Source organism: Lagopus muta, chromosome 6 (genome assembly GCF_023343835.1).
Source record: "Lagopus muta isolate bLagMut1 chromosome 6, bLagMut1 primary, whole genome shotgun sequence".
NCBI lineage: Eukaryota > Metazoa > Chordata > Aves > Galliformes > Phasianidae > Lagopus > Lagopus muta.
Window position 1 is genome coordinate 13,677,527 of NC_064438.1, and position 22,398 is coordinate 13,699,924.

General features: G+C 46.7%; 1 protein-coding gene across 1 annotated transcript; it reads left to right on the forward strand.

Moving 5' to 3' along the window:
• Positions 1 to 2,368: 2,368 nt before the first annotated feature.
• On the forward strand, positions 2,369 to 6,021 carry INS (insulin). Its single transcript, XM_048949422.1, has 2 exons — positions 2,369 to 2,555; positions 5,885 to 6,021. The coding sequence occupies exons 1-2, from the start codon at positions 2,369 to 2,371 to the stop codon at positions 6,019 to 6,021; spliced, it is 324 nt and encodes a 107-aa protein (XP_048805379.1).
• The last annotated feature ends 16,377 nt before the right edge of the window (positions 6,022 to 22,398 follow it).

Below are 22,398 nucleotides of genomic sequence, written 5' to 3' on the forward strand. Positions count from 1 at the left end.
GTTTGAGGACATGAGTCCCCTCCCTTTGTACTCATCAGAGATTTAGCACTTTTCACTTGCCTTTTTGCAGTCATAGTCCTTTTAGCAAATATACGATACTTCAGGCTCAAAGACATGTCAGAGGTAAATGTGACTTCTTACCTCCTAGACGCTGGTGGAAGTAATTGGGAGGTACTGCTTTGACAATGAAAGAAACGGAGAGTCTGGATCAAATCTCATAGCGTTTTGCTGACTTCAGTGAAGTTCCTTCCAATTTATACTCTTTATGGAGAATCAGGCATGTTCTAGGTGAAGCAGGCAATGGCATTCAGACAGCTGATATCTCAGTTGGGACATGCTGAAATTATGAAGAATCACAAATCCCAGCTATTTCAGGCTCTCTGCAGGCTAAAGTAGACAAACCTGCAGATTTGCTCTGTCTTTTCCTAAATAGTCACCATCACTAGAGATGTGGTCCCTTCCCATAAAACACCTGGGATTGCAGGCTTGACAAACCAACCTCCTCACTGCACTGGAGGTCTCCTTTGGTGATCTATCAGGAGACATTGCTGCACTGAATAATATGCAAGTCATTTTTCTAAGCTCTCCTTCGCAATGATGAGTGCTGACCATGCAACTTATACTTGTAACTTAATTTCTGAAGGAAAGGTGAAGTGACAGAGAATGTATGAGGTCACGGCCAAAAAGATTTTTTTCCCTGTGAAGGAGCAGACAGAATGGAGATAACCAGCTATCTCCTGGTTTCTGTTAACCACCTCCAATTTCCCCAACAGGATATTGAATTTCAATAGCCCACCACAGCAAGTGCACTCAGAAAATATATCAGTATCACAGGACCAGCTCAAATGAGCCAGCTTTAACTTCCACGAACGTGAGAAAACGCGTGCACACTGCAATTGCTCTCACTAAATATGGAGGCTGCTCTGGTTGCACTCAACAGCAAAGTACCAAATTTCAAATGGTCTGTTTTTGGCCCCTCACTGAGCTAACACAGCCATCCAAAGCCTCCTGCAAAATGCAGATGTTGTCTCCCCCCAGCCCAAGCCCAGGACACGTGTCTCACCACCTGCCACGAGGGCAGCGAGCGGGGCTTTGGATGGCCTTCATGCAGTAATGTGTTTTCCTTCCTCTAGCACCTGACAGCAGCATGGTCACACTGACAGCTCAGCCCCATTGCTGCATACTTTCCAACGTGGTATTAATCAAACATATTAGCATGTTTGCCTTTAATTTTACGTTTCAGAAACAGCTGTTGGCCGCCTCAATGCCAGCAGTGCCTATTGCCAGCATTAGTGTCATTGCAGCTGTAATAGCACTATTATCTCTTGCTAAAAGGGTCACTGATGGCTCAGGACAGAGCTCCCGGTAAAGAAAAGCAGGTCAGCTGAAATGAGATGGAAACTGCACAGTGATGCTTCTCTCTTAACTTGCTTAAAGACCTGTTGATGCTACATTTAGGGAAATTTATGTGCTCAAGCAGCAAAAATTTTGGCTAGAGCATCACCGAGAAGGTGGGGCTTGTCCTAGCTCCTGTGCCAGTTGTGCTAGTGTAAATCATATAAATATGGGAAAGAGAATGGGGAGATTTCTACTGGTCTTCATCTCTGAGACCAAACTTCTCTCCGTCTCTTTCTCTCTTTGGGTAAGTCCAGTTGCCTTCCTTTTATCTTCTAACTGCTTTGTGTAGCTGTTTTCTTAAATGGATGTAGCAGTTGGTAACAAGAGCTGGCTTGGTAGTCCAGGAAAACTAGTTCTCAGGTCTTTGAGCACATAGCTTTGGGGTCAGCATAAATTACAGCTCCTTTTGCTTTGGCACGGTGGGATTCTTCTCTGAAGGTGCCAATTGATCTCTGCTCTCCTGGGCAGGTATGCCACAGGGCTTGGCAAAATGAATTCCAGCACCAGTGCCCCTGCTCCAGGGTGTCCAAGACAGATTTTTGCACTGCAGCCTCTGCCGCTCAATCTGTGAGGTGTCCTCTGCATACACTGAGTCTGACTAATAAAAGCCTAGCATTTAAACCCTAAACATTTAAATGACTTCAAGGGTTGAAGGCTGTGCTATGAAAAGCCACTCCATATATATATATTGGAGTTTGGTTTGTCTCCTTACGAGAAATCAGCAGGGAGGCCAGCGCTGATGTGAGTGTGTGAATGGAGACAGGCTTCTGGTTATAACTGGTCATTTATTATGACTTTCAAAGCCTGATGCATAAAACATTCTTCTTCAGAAAGTCCATCTGCTTCTGTAGTCTTGTTTTCACGTCTAAGAAGCTGAGGGCCATAAGATGCCTGATGACAGTTTATTCCTCCCTTGCAACCCTCCCTATGACTCCTTTGCTTCCCACCTCTAGGCCTCCCGCAGCTCACCATGGCTCTCTGGATCCGATCACTGCCTCTTCTGGCCCTCCTTGTTTTTTCTGGCCCTAGGACCAGCTATGCAGCTGCCAACCAGCACCTCTGTGGCTCCCACTTGGTGGAGGCTCTCTATCTGGTGTGTGGAGAGCGTGGCTTCTTCTACTCCCCCAAAGTCCGACGGGATGTCGAGCAGCCTCTAGGTAAGTCAGATTGACCATGACTACAGTCATATGCTATACGATGCAAAAAGCAACTGCCTTTATTTAATGGTGACACAAGGAATGTTCTTGATGGGGAATGCCAGGAATACCTTTAACATACCAACAGCATCGTATCGCCCATGAAAAGATCTTCAGGCTAAAAAGGCAGGTGGGAGGGCAAGCAGGGAAAGGGGATTTATGAGGCAGAAGGAATTGTCACAGAAAGCTCCAAATTTTTTGCTTCTCTCTTGGTAGAGAGAGGCTGAAAATGGTGTTATCCCAACATTTGCATGGCAATTACACTGACCTGGGATTGATCATGAAAAATAAAGGTGTAAGGAACTCAAGAAGCCTCTTTCTGCAATTCTTCTTTATCCCAATCCTGTTCTATGACCTCCTGCCTTCTGAAGCTGTCTGTTCTTGTGCTTAACTGACTTTTTCTTGAATGTTTCCTCCTAATATTTAGCCTGAATGTTTCTTGCCATAAATTAGTCCTCATCTTCTCTGTAGTGGACAAAAGGAAGAGTCTACCTTTTCTCCTTCATGGGTGATTTTCAAACTGTTTAAAAACTGCTTCCATGTCTTGTTTTAATCTACTGTGAGCCAAAAGCCCTTAACAGCCCCAGAATTCCTTTTTAGGTCATATATTCTAGCTCTCTGTCCACACAAACTGTGCTGCATTTGGCCCAAGCCATTATGGAATGGTGATGGCTTGGAGAAGCCTTGCCAGCTACAAGAGGAATGAGCAAACTGGAAGAACAGTGTTGTATGGTTTTCACACCATGTTCCTGTACAAGTGGGTTATCTTTTTCAAAGCAGCACCAAAGCTTTCATTGTCTCCCTTGGATGCCTTGGCCAGGCCTTAGTTGGATCAGCAATCCTTGCAGGACCACAACTAGCAATTCACCCCAGTCTACCCCTTGTCTTGATTGCACGACACTGTTTTCCTGCCTTCCTCTAACATCTTTCCCATTCCTTGATTAACAGCATCCCATCTTTTCAAAGGGTTTCTATAGTTTCCTAAGTAATTTTGAGTACTAATCTTGCCCTTCAGCAGGCTTGCAGCCCCCCACAGCTTTATATTGTCTCTTATTTCACGGTGGTAAATGGATTAGCCAGAGTAAGTTGTGATGCAGCCAGTGTCCATCTTTACCTTATTTTGTACAGCAGATTAAGAGGACAAAAAGCTGACATTCTGCAGCCCCCACAGAAATGCGGTAGGTTGGTTTCCTTGCTTTGCCTTTTGTTTTAGCAGAGCAGCTCTTCTGTAAATTGGTAACACAGGAAACACTTTTATCAGCTCAGAGCTACTCAGCTCCCTGCCACCTGCCCTGCCCCCAGATGAGGCAGCTCAGTCCCACCAAGGCAGGCGTTTCCGATCCAGCTCTGGAAGCTACCAGCCTCCAGTAAGCTCTGGAAACTCCTGAACTTGTCTCAAACTCTTTGTCTGAACATTTTCTTTGGGGAAAGATCCTGTCCTCTGCTTCTTGCATTTACTTGTGATCCAGCCCAATATCCAGCAGAGCTGAGGGCAGGGTGAATGGCTCCTATCAGCAGTTAAAATGCAAGATTGGAAACAGACTTGCACAAGAGAGAAGTAACATTAAAAAGCACAACTTCTCTGCTCTCTGTTTGCTGTTAATCTCCTTCCTGACCTGTCACTTAGGAATGGTGTGGGGTGCAGTGTGCCATGCTGAGACCCACTGGAAGTGCTGCCTTTCCTCAGCGTTGTGATCACTGAGAGATGCAGGTGTGGGAACATCAGGGGTGGAAGCATTGCATAAGGACCATAGCCCTTCTTATAGCTGGGAAGTCTAACTCTTCTCCAGTTACTACAGTTTCTCCCAAGGCAGAGACCCCTACCACTTCCTATGTCCACTCACCACCATTAGCCATGTCCCACACTCAACTAATTCTCATAAAAGCTGCTCTTAGCAGCTACAGGAAGAGAGAAATCTGGAAATATACAGCAACACAACCTGGTTTTGTTCAGCTGAATGCAACAGCTAGCTCCGCAAGTTCTCAAGCAGGTGGGATGAGGTATTCCAGCAAGCTTTTGAGCATGCTATTAGTATCTAGATGAGAACACAACCTGTAATGCACCAGCTGTAATGCAAGAGTGTTGTTTCTCCTGGAGATAGGTATTTGCAGTTCCTCTCAGCTTCAGGTGCCCTATAACCCAGCAAACACATTCTCTCCTCCATCTTCTGAGCCACTAGTGGAGATTTTCAATAGATGGAGAAGAGACTGCTGCCAAGTCCTAATCATTTTAACTCTCCAGTTTCAAGATAGAACAACTTACTTACCTCCCCTAACTACAGTACAGCTCTCCCTCCAGTCCTCTTCCTAACACATATTGGTTCCATTTGCATGTGCATCTTTTCCCTGCATATGTGACTGCCCTGTGAAATAGTCTCAGTGGTCTCTGGGAGGTGAAGCAAGGTAATGTCACAGAAGGCAAGCAGAGAGTTGGCCATGATTTGCTTTGAAATGCAAGACACGCTGCTAGTTGCTTACTTGCTTGATGATTTGCTCCTGAGGACCATGATGAATGAGTTGGGTTCCTTAAATGTTGCATGGAGAATTTAATCAGGGCCAACCTGTCTGAAAATATCTGAGAATTTTCTACCTCTTTATCTAGGATTTTCACCTGAGCCACTACTTCTTTGTCACACGAGTTTGTTGTGTTTGCAGTGTGCTTGCAGCTGGCTCGAAGGATGGAAACAAATAAATCACAAAACATCAACCAGCTATTTCCTCTTCTACTTAATATTGGGCTAAATCTTTTCTAAATTTTCCCCTTAGCAAACTAGCATAATGATTTCTTGTTACTCATGTGCCTTGTTCATTGTATCACACTTCGGGTGCTGAGGGATTTTGTATCTTGTGCTATGCTTTTCTGCTGCCCTAGAAACCACATTTTAGTCTTGCTTTCCAGACAGTTTCTTTTGGTTGTTAGAGGCTCTTTTCTTCCTATAGGAAAAAATCACTATTTTATTTGCCATTCTCTGTATTTCCATTGGGCATTTAAAACTTGAACAATTCTGCCCACAAGTTTTCAAGCTCATCGCTTTGAGCAGACTATCTCCTTTTCTTCACATGCCTCCTCCTCTGTCCACTCCATGTGGCTTCCCTGTAAACCAGAGAATCATCTGGGGAGAGGGAACTTTGTGCCTGAAGTGCTCTAAGAGCATCAGCTTTGGGAAATCTTTGCAAGTTCTCCTAATTTCCCAGGAGCTCTTGGCTTACACACCTAGTATCTGAAAAGGGTGGTGTGGGATGGGGCTGGTGTAGGATGAACCATGACTTACCTTCTTTTCTCTTGGCAGTGAGCAGTCCCCTCCGTGGTGAGGCAGGAGTGCTGCCCTTCCAGCAGGAGGAATACGAGAAGGTCAAGCGAGGGATTGTTGAGCAATGCTGCCATAATACATGTTCCCTCTACCAATTGGAGAACTACTGCAACTAGCCAAGAGGCCAGAAACGGGCACAGACATGCACTTACTCTATTGCACCTTCAAAGCATTTAAATAAACCTTGTTGATCTACTGGAAGACTTGGGCCATTTCATGTGTCCATGGTTTGTGTGTTCATTGTGTCTGTGTACATTTCCTGGGGGACACCGCCGTTTGTTTTAGGGGTTGGCTGGCTGTACTCAGAGGAGGCAGTTTTAAATGGTCCTGGAGCCACCCATTGCTTAACACCCAAAGTAGCTTCGAGGGAGGGAAGAACAGCCTGAGCATCCCCTACCCTCAGTCCCTGGTGGACGAGGCAGAAGGGGAGGAAAGCACTGAGAGAAACTTCTCTTTCTAGGGAAATGTTACTGGGAACACATGCAAAAACATCACGCTGGTCAGCTTCCTGCAGTTCACAGCCTAAATACAGTGAGGTGGCCAGGAGACGGAACTTCCTCAGTTGTGTAATCAGAACAGTACTGATTAAGCAAAGAATTAAGTCACCTATGAACTGCAACAAGAAGAATCATGGCCAAATGCCACAACCAATTTATAAAGTGTGTCCAGTTCTCCCTTTTTCTCATCAGAGGCCTGGGCAGAGTTCTTACTATGGGACATGCCTGCTATCCACAAGTATTTGACAAATCAGATGCAGAAAGCAGATTTTGACCAAAAAGAGTTCTGTTGAGCTGTCTGCCACCAGTGCAACTTCCATCACTGTTGATGCTCGGGGCTGTGCTTTGTGTATATCGGTCCTGGACCAGATGCTTGCCCTCCATGACTGCCTTCTGCTTTCCCTTGCTGCCAACAATCATTTCACACCGCAAATTTCCTCTCTCTTTTAACCAAATATTTGCAGAAGCCCTGAAATTTGTCAGAAACAAAGCACCTCCAGGCACTCAGACAGGCAGGATTATTGAGAAGCTGATGCACGTGGCTTCAAATTCCTCTCATGTTTTTGCACCTGCAAGCCCAAATTTTGCTCTTCTGTCCCAAAGAAAAGTCACTCTGAGCTCACAGGCAGAAAAGAGGTTCTGTAGTTGGGCCCACTTGCAGGGTCTGGAGGGAAAACAGATTCAAGAGAACCAGCACTTGCTGTAGATCATGAGGAATTGGTCTCCTTCACAGCTGCAAATCCAAGACTTGATAGAGACACTGGGATTTGTCCTGCATCATAGAGGACAAAGATCCCGGACTAAATAGCCAGAGTCTGAAGAAAGCAAGTAAGCAGAGAGGTTCTTTTGTGATGAGACTGAGACTTGCTACTGCAAATCTGAGATTTCCATCTCTAACCCCTGCCAAAACTGTACAGGTCTAAATGATGGCAAAAGATGGGAGTAAGAGGAACTGAAGAGAAAGAGGTGGTGTAGGAGATGACATTGTCTCAATGACTGCCATACTCATATCAGCACTTGCCCAGGTAAGAGTCATCGAATCCTAGAGGGCTTACTGAAATATTTGTCTCAACACATTGGTAACAAATAGAGAAACATCTAGGATGGGTTGTCCTATTTTAGTAGTTTTGGGGTCCCAGACCATAGCATGGGAATACATCCAGCATACCTATAAAACACGAGTAAGAAAGACTAAGCACACATTTGCCATCTGGTTCTGCTAAGCCAAAACCAGCTTCCATTGGAAAGAAGCTGCAAAAAGACAAGCTTTGGAGGCTGCTGCTACAGCCCAGGGAGCAAGGCTCCAGCGAGGACAGCTGGTTGGAGATGCCCAGCTCGTCCCCTGCCCTCTGCTATTGTTTGGTTTGCTTGCTTGTTTGTTTGCTTTTCTTCTGAATGCTCTCAATTAGGACTTGTTGGGAAATTGCAAATGCCACGTTTTTAGCTGGAAAATGTTGATTCATCAACATCAGCACTTCCTGCAGGACTGGACCAGTTTTAGCAAGGCTGGATTAAATAGGAGGAAGGGTAGTTTGGGCACTGTACAGGTCTATGGGAGCTGCAGGTAACTACTCTGCTGGCATTGCAGAGGGGATTTCATCCTCCATGCCCCACTGGTAAGACCATGCACTAAACCACCAGGATCTGGGCTACCCCAGGGTGGACTCCCTTCTTCCACTGAAAAACAGCAGGAGGTTTGAGCAAATGCAGAGGGGGAACTGTTTTGAAAGCTCAAGATGGAATGGGATGGGGTAGGACACACTGGGTACCCATTTGGTGACCCACCCATGACGGCAGATGGTGGCCATGCTGTGCCATTCCTCCGCCTTTGTGCATCCTAGGACGAGAAGGCAGCAGGTCTCTTATTCCCTTCATCCCCAAAGTAAGAACCATCCTGTGTGCAACATATGGTGGGAAGCGCAGGAGAAAACACTGCATCAATTTAAAAGCTGTAGAAAATCTCAAATGAAAAAGCCCTTCTGTAGACACTTTGCTTTTTCAGAACTGAAAATAACATAAAGGACTTGGACAGGGTCAGCTCTTTGCTTTTTAAGAGCGTCAGTGACGTGAAGGCCAAAGGAGAACAAAGGTGTTTTTTCCCCTCTTTCTGCCACATTGGGGAAGGAAGCCTGAAAGCAATCCTAGGTGACATTCTGCACTGGAGCACACAGCTCCTCGCCTTGAAAACATGACATTGTTAGATGGCTTGGGCTGCTGCACAGCCCTTCACCCCTGAAACAGAGGATGGGCAGCACTGTGAAGTGCCATTCCTCGCAGCATTTCTTTATAAAGCCTCCTGTGCCAGCAGATGTGCTGTGGAGAAGCCAGATCTCCCGAATTCCTGAAGGAGAAGTGACTCAGGGACAGGGAATGCTGCTTCCATTGACCTCACTCCCTTCTCCTCCTCCCACTGGGGCTTTGCATTGTGATCTTTGGGAAGTGAATGCATCCAAGCCCTGTTTTTTTCTGACTCAGCAGTTGCTTTGAAGTGATTTTTTTTATTTTATTTTTTGCGGTAGCAGTGGGGCATCATGCCCAGCTAAAATATCTTGGCTCCGTTGTTCCTTGCAACAAACTTCCAAAGGTCTCATGCTAGCGGTGAAGGGCAATTTGAAGAGAATGCAAATAAAGGCTTCGCTTCATTCATGCTGGTTGAATAGAGAATTGAAAGCTGAGCCGCGGAGGGGATTGCAAGACAAATTCTTCGGGCTGTGGAGCTGTTAACACTGCCCAGAAAAGAAAGGACCGAAGTTGCCCCTGTTTCCTGAACATTTCCCGACACGGGCTCTGGTTTTGAGGAAAAGGAAGAGATTCCTGCAGGAATGGCAATGGATCCAGGCCCAAGCAGAGCTGCTGTGAGATGTGCAGTGGCCGGATGGCAGCATGTGGTCACCAACAGCATCCTTGGGGTGGCTGGTTGGGCTGCACTGCCATGTCTTATCTGGAGAAGAAAAGACTGCCACTTTCCTCGAGTTAATCTGACTGTATTATTTCCTTTTCTAGGGTAGAAGAATGCTCTCTTTCACCCTCCAAACTGACAAATTCATTTTATGTAAGAAATAGCCAGAGTACACCAATGTTCCCTCTGATTTAGACCAACCTTGCCAAAGAGACCTATTCTCAACAAAACATAGCTGCTCTTCCTTCTCCTTTCACCTTGGGCGGGAAGAAAGCTTCAGGTCAGGCTATAAGTCAATCTGGGAAGTCACTGCCAGCTCATTGTCACTGGGTGAATGATCCTACGGGAGGGCAGCCAGCTTTTTTGGAGTCTGATGCCAGGCTGGGTCCCGCATCCCTGCAGACCTGTTGAGCAGTGTGGGTGGGAGCAGAGCCAGGACAATAACAGGAAGCTAAGCAAGCCCATAGGAGTGCACAAGGAAATGATCTGAGCCTTCATCCTTTCCCTCCATCCCCAACCAGCTTCAGGGACATGGACAAACATTTTGGGCTGCACAGAGCTCCTTTCTTTTCCTGAAAGAGTTGGCCAAAATATGGCTTTTTTTTTTTTTTAAACTTATTTTTATGCCCAGTAAATATCAGGATTTCCAGGATGCACATGGTTTCTCTTGCTAAAATTTCCCACTAAATGTTTTCCCATTTTGGAAGAAAATGGATAATGGAAATGAATTTGGCTTTTGATTTCCAGGTTGTTGTTATTTGGCCTTTTTAATGGTGGATTTTTTTTTTTATTTTATTTTTTTTTAGGGGAAGGATATTTTACAGAACTGCCAATTTCTGGAATGTAATTTTTTTTTATCAGAAAACAGCGCAGCTTCCTCTTTTCTAATCAGAAAACGGAAAATCAAATATAAATGACACCACCCGCCTCTTGTTGACAATAAACCATTCTGTGGAAGTTCCAATGGAAACATTTCTCAACTTGTTATCCTTTCTTTTTTTTTTTGCATTTGTCAGAAACCTCATCCTCATCACCGGGGGCTGCAGATGCACTGCACACCCAACCTTTTGGTTTTTCCTATCTGGTATGTGAGCATTGCAGGAGATTGTTGAAAATTACCCCCAGTAAATGCTCTCTTGGCTCCTGCTTGATTTTGGTGGTGAGTGAAAACACAGTGAAGCAGCTGAACTCCTCATCTACTCCTAGTGAAATCACATATGGTGCACAAACTGCAGTTAAATTGGATGGGGTTTTTTTTGGTCATTTTCTAAGTGCCTGCAAGCTAAGAGTGGCCATGCTTTTCCAAAAGCTGACACTTTGCCTTGAAATAATGAGTTTCAGCCCCTAAAAGAGGAAAAAAAAAAAGTGGGAAGTGCTCCTCCAACAGCTCTTCTGCGTCTGTGAGATTACTGACCTCACCCTAAGGACACTGAGTGACACTGAGCACTTATGCCATTCTAATCTTCCCTTAAGCTTTTAGCTGCAGGTCCCCCAGTGTCATTTTTGAGATGCTTTCCCTTAGTCCTCACCCTGTGCAGAGGTGCTTGAGGTTGTTGCTCTGGCTGTGCATTCCATTCAAGAACATACGACCAGGAGCAACTTTCTAGTCATTCACGTCGGCCCTTGCTGTCCATCATTGCACCTTCTCCATCGCCAAAAAGGCTATTAGCATCCCAGTTTCTTCCTAAAGCAGCTTTGGTTTCTGGAGCCTTACCCAAGGAATTTGTCTCTCCTGTTGGACTTTGCAGTCCTCACGATCTGGAAAAGATCCCAAGGTTTCACATATCTGTCCAGAGCATAGCAATTACCCATGGCTCTGTCACCAAAATAGGGCACCACAAAAATGCTGGGAATCTGCTAAAGCCGGATCCCTGCCATGGCTTTCCTTCCCCCCTGCAGTTCTCTAGGAGACAGGCTGCCAGGAGACAGTGCATAGGGCAGCTCAACTCTGCATCCTGCACCTCTGCCTGCATATGTGTGGGATGTGGTACAGTGGCACGGGGCATGGCAAGCAGCACCAGGGACACCCAAAAATGCTGGAGGGAGCAAGTAAATCCAGACAGTGTAAGGTCAGAGAAAATCCTGCTGGAGCTCAGCATGTCATGTTGGAGCAATGATTTGCATCAAGGCCGTGGAGTAGAGCAGCGAGAAGAGGCTGGAATGCTGCAAACATATTGTCTGTCAACTCCAGTTGTGATGCTGGCCGAGACATGGAACAGTTGACCAGTTCTTGCAGGCATCTTGAGCAATGGCAAGTTGGTTTGCTGCTATTCCTGCTCTGATCTTTGTATTAAGTAGTATTTCTCCAATGTGACTCATCTTCTTGAAACCCCAGGCTCCTGAAGAAGTCCAACATGTGGGCATCTGACTTGGGACACCATGGGTGCCTGCGTCTCTCCCAGCCCCCTACTCGTTCCCCATGGAAAGGAAGATTTGCAGTGAAGGAATTCTGGTGAAGAAGGAGAAGCTGCAGGAAGCTCCTTAGAATGAACAACTACATTTTGTGCCGATTTTCCACCATGGAGGGGCTGTGACTTTGCATTGCTTGCTGTGATATCAGGTAACTCATCTTTCTCACTAGCTACAGAGTGAAAATGCTGGCAGGGTGGAAATTCAGCATTATAAGCAAAAGCTATCAGCTCTGCTACAGCATAAAACCGTAACATCTGGATTTTTGTGAAACATCAAGAGAGGACATCCTGAATCTGAGGTGCTCCCTTTGGCGCATTCTTCAGTGGGCACATCTCAGCACACTAACTGCAGGTTCAGCTCTGCTGAGAAACCATCTAAAGGGAAATTTTTCCTTGGGTGTAGCACATGCCTATGGAGTGCTTTGGGCTGGTTAGGTATGCATTTTTGAGCCAGCAATACTCCTTTGAGCATGCTTAGGGTTAGGTCCACAATAACCAAGCATCCATCCCCAAAGAAAATCTTCCATCTCACCCTGACTCTGAAGGACTTCCAGAGCACAGGCACATATATCCTGAATAGAAATACTAGCATTTCAAGCAAAGCTGGGATACCTCCCCACATCTCATTACTGCTGGGTCAGTGCCCACACACAAAGCAGCAGAGTCCTGGGGCTTTGGAAAGTCGACCACCAGCTTTTTCCGTCTCTCCATCATATAGGTATTTGGGATTATACGCCTTGCATTTGGAAACCATGTCAGGAAACTTTGGTTCAGGCTGAGTCTGGACCGCACGCTGTTGGCCCTTCTTGCCCTACAGTCAAGGACAGGGGCATTGACGTCCCGCAGTGCGTCCCACAGGTGGCACCTGCCCTGGGTAATCTATTCAGCGTGGATGTATGGTTATGAAATATTATTTTAGCCAGCAGAGGGAGCGCTCAGTGCTTCAGACCAGGACAGTTCGGGAAGCACAGAGAAAAACATCTGAAACCCTTATCAGGGCAATAGGAGCTGAAATAAAGGTTGTGCCTGGATTTGGGCTGGGGATGCTCTGCTACAGCATAACAGGGCACAGACCTGCTGGGAAACCCTCTGGAGATCTCTGGTATGTGGGCGAGTATCCCCCAAGTGAAATCTGCTCTATTAATTCAGGTCTGTGTTTGGGCTTTTACAGATGCCCACCTGCCAAGTATTTAAGGTAGAGCTGCATTCAAATTTAGGACAAATAGAGTGACACACAGCTAATTTGACTTCAGTGAATTTAAAGACTTATCAGCTGGCAGGATCTGTAACAGTCTCCTGGCTTAGGAAAAGGGTCTCAGTTATTCTCCAGTGAAGTGCCTCAGCAGTGGAGGGATCTCTCTGTTCACACACGATAATAGAACTATAATTAGTTACCCAAATGTACATCAGTCCCATCCTCTCCTAACCAGTCAGATCCCCCAGGTGCTTAAATGAAATCTACTCAAGCAAAAAGGGGCAATTTGGAAACTTGTCTCTGTGCACATCAGTGATTAGAAGCCATGTAACAAAGCCAGGTGTCTGTGGGATTGAGCTAAGGCAAGCCCACGAGGGGATGCTGATGTGGATCAGATAAATATGTCACAAAAGCAGTGGCAAAGCAAAGACCTGAGAGCAGAAGATCTCATCATGCTGTGTCTGGGGGCATTTCCTGCAGACACCACACACGTTCCAGTTAAATGAGCACAGCCTTGGGCAGATTAACACCCCTTGCAAAGCCTGATAAAAAACAATGAGCTGCATGCTCAATGCAAAGTACATCAAGGATGAAAGGGAACTGGGGAAGAAGCAGAAAGGAGCAGCAGGGATGACCTCACCTGCCTGAAACCTACCTTGCTGCCAGGGAGTAAGGCAGCTTACTGCACTGTGATTAAAAACAATAAGAGTAGGAGAGATGTTACTCCAGAGGAAACAGATGTGAGAAAGCTCCCTGTGGTGCACAGCAGCCAAATGCATGATGGGAGCTAGAAACTGAAGTCAGACCCAATGCAATAAAAAGGTTTCTCAATAAGCAAGAGGCACCTACCAGTGGGATGGTTCAGCTGTTGACACAGGAGACTTGCATTGCTTGCATGGAGCCTTTTAAATGGGAGCTGATTGCTCACCACAGCATTAAATGCTTGTTCTGGCAGCAGCTGTGGGAAATCCTGTGGCCCTTTCATCAGTGAAAAATCTCTCCTACTGTTACCTATGCTCACTATCAGCATAAGATACTTTCTGCTTTACACAACTACATTAAGTGCTGATTTCTACTCCTGTCTTTTAGACGGTAATATCTTGACCCAATGATGCCTGGCATGTCCACCTTGTAGCCACTTAACATAAGATCTAAGAGGAGAAATTGTGCTTATTTGTGATGTGGACAATTCCAAAACACAAGGCTGCCTTGTTTACAGCAAGCTGGGAATGGCAAGTGCTAACACCTGCAGATTGGCTGGGTGTTGAGCACCTAATGGCTGAGTGCTGAGTTTGGTGACTGGGGCAGAATCAGATGATTTCCATATCTCTTTGGCAGTGGCAGTTTTGGGGTGATACCTCTCCCTTGGCTATAATGCTGCGTCTGTGTAGCAAAGCCTGCCTCGCAAGTCTTGCTTGGACTGTGTCTGATGGCCAAAGAACATCTTCCTTGGATAGCCCAGTGGAGATGTGGGCACCAGGCCTTGTGCCATGCTTGTGTTCACACTAGTGGAGCTTCTGCAGCAAACCTCATTGCAGTAGCTGATTCTGCCCAGTGTTGCAATCTCCTGCCCCTTCTCCAGGATAGCCAGGTTTGGGCTCTCTCCTTCCTGTCATCTGCAGAAAAGCAGAGCAAATCCTCCAAAGCAATTGCTGAAGATCAAGTTTTCTACTTTTAGCTGTTTTCACTCCTGAGATCAGAACCTGACATAGTAACACCCAGAAAATCTTAGTTTTAGAATTACTTCATTTAAAAACCAAGAACCAACATCCCAAGCCAGTTGTTTAGATTAAAATAAAATCTGTCCCACGTATTCCACCTCCCTTCCCTGGGAGATTGCTCCCTATCTGGGTGTGGAAGAGCATCTCAAAAGTGGGAGAAAAGGCTTTTAGTGATTCATCTTCTACTTTGTATACCCCAACAGTGTTGTTGTTGCTTTCAAGTGGGTCTCCAAGGCAGCAAGGGCTGGGAGAAAGCAGCTGTAAAATGGGCATCATACACCTGAGACAGGTCTGTGCCTCTCCTTTGTATAGGTGCAGGAAGGGGGACCCCTGGGAACACTGTCCTCCCCAGCACAGGTGTGGTTTGGGGCAGGACTTGGGATAGGGTCTCAACAGGATTTGGGATGGGAGCTCTTGAAACTCTCTGGTGACTCAGGCAAATCAACACCTAATGATGACACTTGTGTTTGTAAGTTAATTCCTCTAAAAGTCTCCTGTAGGATATGCCTGCTATCTGTTGCTAGATTTTTCTCTTTTTCCTTATATAACATGCAAAGACAATGGAATTCAATCTATCTTTCAAAAGCATCTTTTTTTTTCCTTCTTTCCTTTTGATTAGATTAGTGCAGAAGAGGTTGTTCCAGTCTGGCACCTCTTGCAGTTACTGTTATTGTTTTGACTATAAAACACCCGTGTGATCTGTACATACTTGAAATGGTTGCTTTTAATGAAAACTAAAAATAATTTAAAAAAATCTTTAAAAATTCCAAACAATTCACTTCCAGGCCAAAAAAAAAAAAAAAAAATCTTCTTGTTCGCCAGGATCTACCTGCTGGACTTGGAAGGCTCAGCACAAAACCCACCTGGAAGAAATCAAATGAGAGGCAGGTTTGCAACAGGAATGCAATTGCCATGAATATAATCTTAGAATCTGAGGAGTTGGATGGGATCTCTGGAGATCACCTATTCCACTTGCTAATCACATTCAGGTATTCACAGTCCTACTGAGGCTCAGTGCAGCCACCTCTCATAGCTGGGGATGTCCTAATCTGGGGTCTGCAAAAGGCAACTGATTTCCACTGATCTTTGTATTGTCTCACCAAAAGATTTTTGTACAAGTATTTTAACTATTTTCCAGCTAAAACAGTGCCAGGAGGTCTGGGGACCTTCCTCCTCCATCCTGGCCATGTATTTTTCTCTGCTTCTGATGCTGCTTTTGGTAAGGGATGGATGAAGCTCACTGGGATGGATGAATCACACTCAGCTTTCACGGTTTGAGGCATTAAGTGGTTCTTTATGGGGTTAAGCAACATTTCGCCCTCCAGACACTTCCCTGCAGCTTTTCAGCACATCTGCTCCTGCAGGGCCATGTCAGTAAGAAGATGTGCTGAGGGCTGCATACACCTTAAATTTAAGGTGTGAAATGCCCAGGGACCCTCCAGTCATTCCCAGAGTGAGCTCACCCCTCCATCTCTTTAAGGGAAACCAGTTGACATTATTGAGCACATTTCTCTAACCAGACAACTGCTGATTGTGTTCCGTGAAGCTGAAGACATCACAGAGCCTCCCAGATGCTAATGGAAGAGCACACCATCGTCCCACCATCACTCCAGCAAGCCTCAGCAATCATGCTGCCTGTCCACCCCCCAAGAAAACACATTTATTTTCTTGCAGCCCACGGTGGTGCTGGGATAGTTCAGGCTGGAAAAAGGCCACCATAGTCAGGAGAGGACCAACAGTTGCCAGGCTGATGACTGGCTCCTTTGCCAACACCTGCCGTTTGCAAGCAACACTTTTTCCAACAGAATCCTGTAAAATACTTTTTATGAAGAACCGATAGGAAATGTTGTGGGGGAGGAAAAAAAAAAAAAGCCTAAACTTTTCTGGAAGTCTTCTTAGTCATTGCCTTTTTCCATTTGTAAAACTTTCCAGATTAAAGCCTCACACCCCACCTTTACTTTTTCTTTTCTTTTCTTTCTTTCTTTTTCTTTTTTTTTCCAGCTAAAACCAGCTTTGATTAAATACAAAATCAATACAGCTGCTCAGCTCCTTGGGCTGCTGAGCTGGAGCAGAGGACCTGGCTCCCCATGGTGCTGCTGCATCTCATGGGCTTTTCCAGGAGAGAGATCCCAGTGGCTGGAAGCCCAGCAAAACATGGGGTGGCTTGCAGCATGAGCTCCATATATGCACATACAGAGCACACAGGGGAAGGTTCATGGGGAAGGGGGGGGGGGGGTGTCTCCTTCAGACGTAGACATATCTTGCACTGCAGTTTTCTTTAAACTGTGGGGAAGTTGGATTAGGTGAGGAATTCCACAATTTCTTAGCTTTTCAAATAACATGTCTGCGATATCACTCAGCCTGACCTGTGCTCCCACCTGCCTTGGGAGCTCAGTTAACCCTTTGCCCATTGATTTCGGGGCTTCATGGAGGGCTGAGAACACATGGCCACACACACGCTCAGGCTGCCGACACATCGGATTAGCACCTCTGATGCTGAAAGCAAGCAAAGTCCACCCTGTTCAGAGTCTGCCCACCATAAACACACACAGGGAATAGAAACCTCTTTAGACCTTCTCCAGCTCCTTCCTGGGCTTATGCCCTAGAGCAGGTATAGAGATGTTCAGGATTGTGCCTGTGCTTCCCATCACTCTGTGTCATTCCTCTTAGGATCTTCCAGATGCTGAAGCACACCAAGGATTGGTGTATCCCAGTAGGAGTTATCTTCAGCTGATGAAGAGGAGACGTGGAGACAGCAAGTGAGTCACCCCAAGTGGCATCACTGAAATGGGGACAGAAATAGGGGTAGCATTTGAGTCACCTGCCATTTGGCTCTACCTACTTAGCCAAGAACTCTCTACCCCCTCAGCACAAAAATACATGCGTGCACACACGTGCTATGTGAGCCCACTATGTGCTCTTTTTAAAAGCTATATGTATATTTTTGTGGGGGTTACTTGCCTAGTAATTAGCAATTAGATTAGGGTACGCACCCTATGAAGTCTCCTGCTCCAGGAGCACTGGGACATCTACAGAGCCATTGCATTTCTGTCCACAGACCTTTCCTCCTTGCTGACATGCAACCAGCACCATGAGAAAGCTTTCCCTATCACACAGGATCACACCATACCTATTTGCACTGTGATACTACCTGGAGATCTCAGCCCCACCTACAGACCACTCCTTGAGGGTCAAATAACCCTGATGGTCAACAGGAGACCATAGAGGTGAGGCTTTTGAATATGCACAGTCCCAATGGTTATCATGTCCCAGAAGCTCACCCCAGCTCTCCCCAAACCATCCCTACACACTTCCAACCCTTAAGGGGTGCACTGCTGTTCCCTCTGTCCTGAGGTGAATATCCCCTGCTAAGTGGGGATGGTGACACCACCACCGCTACCTTTCCCTGTGCCCCCAAGCCCACCCTGGCTGGGAGCTGGCTCAATGCAGCATCCTCTGCTCCGCCGGCGCCGTGCTGCTCTATCGCCACATTTCTCAGCGGTAGAGTATAAACATTTCCAGGGAAGTGCACTTAGTGTAAATTTGTTTGCCAAGTGCTGTTGCCTCCCCTCCTGGGTTATGATTGTGAACGTTTTGGTTGAGCCGGAAAACAAATCACCCACCCCATTCAGTGCACACCTCCTGGTCTCCCGTGAGGGTGTCCGTCACCCCTGGCATGGGCAATGTGTTCTGGGATATGTGTCCCCATGTTATCTGCAGTGGGGACCCTACTGCAAAGTCCCACACAACTGCTTCCAGCTGTAGGCTCAGTAGGATCAGTTCCAGCAAGATCAGTCCCAGCCCCTAAGGAAGCAAGGCAAAGGGGAGAAGATGTATTCTCACACCTAAATGATGGACGAGGATGCAAAACATAAGGAAAATAAGTGACTTGCCCATAGCTGCAGCAGAGGGAGGCTGTGCATGGGTTATGTTAAACATGCACGACCTCCTCACTTCTCCTTTTCCCTGTATCCACAGCCACCTGCCCAATGGGATCATGGCCCCATGTCCTTCCTTCTTCTGGGATCTTCACTACATCTTCAATCTATTTCTCCCACTACAAAGCCTCTTGGCCTGAAAGATTGATGGGGTGACCCCAATTGGGGCTGGCAAGCAGAGGTGGTCATGGGGGTCCTCAAAATGGGAAACCCTGGCCCTGAGAAGCTCCCAGCCCAATGCTCTGCCACAAGACAATGAGAGCTGCAAACAAAGAACCACACTGAAGCACAGCAGCAATGCGAGGGGAAAAAAAAAAAAAAAACAGAGGAAGAAATGCCTGAAAGATACATAGCTGGGATTCCTGAACCCCTCAGAGGTATTCGGGCTTAGCCAACAGGCTGGGTTTTTTTTTTCAAGGCCATTAATTACACAACAGAGATGTATCTGCACCACTCCACCTCTCTGCGCTCAATAAGGGCCCCACATATATTCCCTACGATGTATCACCATCTGTGTGCAGTGCCACCACCTGCGCTGGGCACCTGGGAAAACAACCTGTTGGAGTGTGACACTTCCCTCTGGCTCTTGTGTCTGATTTTCTGAGGAGAAGTAAAGGGACACTCCAAGTATGCACCTTTAAAGCATGTCTGAAATACGTGAGCTGAACTGGTTGGGAGGGCAGGAGGTGGTGGCAGAGCTGGAAGGCTTCAGGGGGGCAAGGAGAAGATCTAAGGAGCTGTACCAAAGCAAAGTCAGTGCATGGGCAGCGTATAGACTTGCTCAAGAATAATTCCCTGTATTTGCACAGTGTTGTGAAGAGCCAACCTCATCTTCTGGTGCTTGGAAGAACCAGCTGTGCCTGCTGAAGCTCTTATTGGTCCTTTAAGGAGCTTGGACTTCTTCCTCTGTATGACATTCCTGTGAGCTTTCCACGGAAATGTTTTTTTTAAAAAAAGGGGGGACGACGACAGGAAATTGTGACGTGCTCAGCTGTTAATACAGGCACAGACCCACAGACCCATTCTCCTTCTGCTACTGTATTTGTTGAACATTTTTGACATGTATAATCAGACAAAACTTGGAATCTTCCAGGCTCCCTCCGCAAAAACAAAACAAAACAAAAAAAAACCCCAACAAAATAGAGGAGAGGGGAAGCATTCTTCCATATCTACCCTATCCCACCCTTCTCAGAAATCCCTTTTCGGAGCCCACTTTGGCAGTTGGGGATGACCAAGACATGCTTTTCTTTCCACAGATGGTGGGGAGAGAGGAGACACATCCCTCTCTCCCTGGAACGGTCTGACCCTTTGGTGCTCCCAGCCCCCAGCCTCCTGGCTTTGGCCATGCTGCAAACAGTGCCTTGAGTTTTAAAAGATGCTACAGGAATACCAAGTCTGTCCAGTCTGCAGAAATGCAAGTTTGTCCTCCATATAAATAGGAGTGAAAACACCTGTGCCTTTAACTGCTGTCACAAATTCTTCAGGCACAATGCAATAATATACCTCTTTAGAACTTCAGTTTTGCAATGTTCAGCAGCATCCAGATCCTTTGTGTGCATCTGCCAGCAACCCTCGAGTCCAACGAGTGCCCCAAGGTATCAGCAGACCAGCGCAGGATTTGCTCCAAGAGTCCCTTTTCCCCCTGAACATGCCAAAAAGATGACCCTGCCCATATAATAACCTAACAGCAGACACAAGGAGACCTGAGCAGACCCTCTTGGCATCCACTCTTGTTTGCTCCTTGCTGACCACAGGCCCGAGGTGAATTATTTCTCCCACTCCGAGTTGTTTGACTTCAATTTCATGCAGGGACCTTACATATATCACATCCCCTGTCGCCAATGAATCTCTCCTGTTCAAACAGTTCCAGTTGCCCTGAGATCAATATATTTTAGCAGCACACAAGGACACCGTGTTATTGCCAATTTCCTGGGCTGTACAAAACAAAAGGTATCACTTTCTTAAAGCCATTGAAAAATGCTCTGGGCCAACTAAGATTACTTCTCTGCCATTAAATGGTTGCATTTAGGACTCATCCTGATCACTGTCCGTTCTGTCTTGTGATGACATTTTCTGCCAGTCTTCAAGGACAGGAGATGCCAACTCAGGAACCGTTCCCACCCTCCTGTGGTCTAATGTCAGTAGTGTAGTCTGATTTCTCCCAGTTGTCCTCATTGTTGACAAATGAGAATATGAGGTGTCTTACAAATAGGTACGTGCAATTCAAATGCCAAGAAATCCCCTTCCTGCTCATTGGGAAATAAACCAAATGAGCACCAATGGGTGCCTTGGTTGAGCTGGGATTAGGTGACTTTTCCCACCTCTGTCTGCAAGGTCTGGCCTGGCTCCAGCTTTCCTGTTCTTTCCTTCGTCCCTTGAGACCCTTGGAAACGTGTAGCTGGCCACCCAGATCTGCCATCCAGACCCAGAGTGCCACTGGGGGCTTTGCAGATGGGCATCCCCTGGACATCCATGGATTCAGATGGAACCCAGAAGCTTCCTATGATGCTGGGGTGGAAGCTTGTGCTCCTCCCAGCCCTTCTCTCTCCATCTCTGCCTTCTCTGGTGCAGGTCCAGCCATGCCCTCCTCGTCCTCCTGCCGCTCAGGCCCTGTTGTCAGGCAATGCCATGGGCTGGAGTTTGGGGTGGAGGCAGCTATTGTTCCAGCTATCTGCAGTGTAATGTTCCTTATGACTGTATTAAATGAAGGGCGGAGGTCACACATCCCCAGTTTAAATTAGGTTTGGGCTGACCTTTAACAATATTACACTCGTGGATCCTCTCATAACTCACGGCATAAACTCCCTGAGGGTTTTACCACCTCCCTCTCTCCTTCCTACTGTAAGGATGCCCGAGGCTTAATGCGCTTCTCTCCTATTTCGCTTTGATTTCTAATCCCATCCCCTTCGCCCCCCTAAATACAGATATATTCACTCCTTTAAAGGTGGGGGAAAGAACCTGTTCCTTTTCTCTTCTGGGCGACAGCTCTTTCTTTTGTGTCTCTTTCTTCCCTTCCCCGCCCCCCTCCTCTTTCTTGACACAATGCACTATTTATTTGCACTGAAGGATAACTAAGAAGCAATTAAAAGATCAAAAGGCACAAGCCCAAGTAGACCCAACTCGGCAACTTGTGGGGTGCATTTTGCTGCTGCCGCCGAAGCTGCACCGAAAGGCTGCCTTGTTTGTCCCCCCAGTCAGAGGGACACCTCTCCTATTGGGTCGCCTCTTCCTCAGAGCGGACTTTTATGATCGCTATTTTTCACCCCCATTGTTTGCTATTGCAGTTGTTTACTGGAAAATCACTTGTTTTTCTCAGGGAGATTAACCCCCTCCAAGCTTTCTTTTGTCTCCTTTCAGGAGGTCCTTGCGCTGGGCTGGGGGAAGGGTAGGGAAGGGAGCCGACTCCTTCAGCTATTAACAGGGGCTTACAGCCCCCTGCCAAGGCTGAGTCCTTCCCTTTGATGGGGTTTTGCTTGCAGTAGGGAGAGGTGCTTGATCTTCCTCAAGGAGATGAATAGAAAGCGAAGATCCATGGTACGGATGTTCTAAGTTCTGGGCATCTCAGAGAAACTCCTACAGCCAAAGGTGGGCATCAGTGGAGATGCCTCTTTGCGAAGAAGATGCCAGTGGGACTTCTCAAGAGCCCGTTCTCTTTGACAGCCGGATCAATTCTTCTCACTAGGAGCTGAGATCTAATGCCCACACTGGAGCATGCTGAGGACACAAGTGCTTTCCCAGCATCACACTCCTCTCCCAGGCATGCTGGCTGCTCACCACCCAACACCAGGGAGTCTGCTGGGCACAATGCACAGTGACACAACCCAGAGGACAG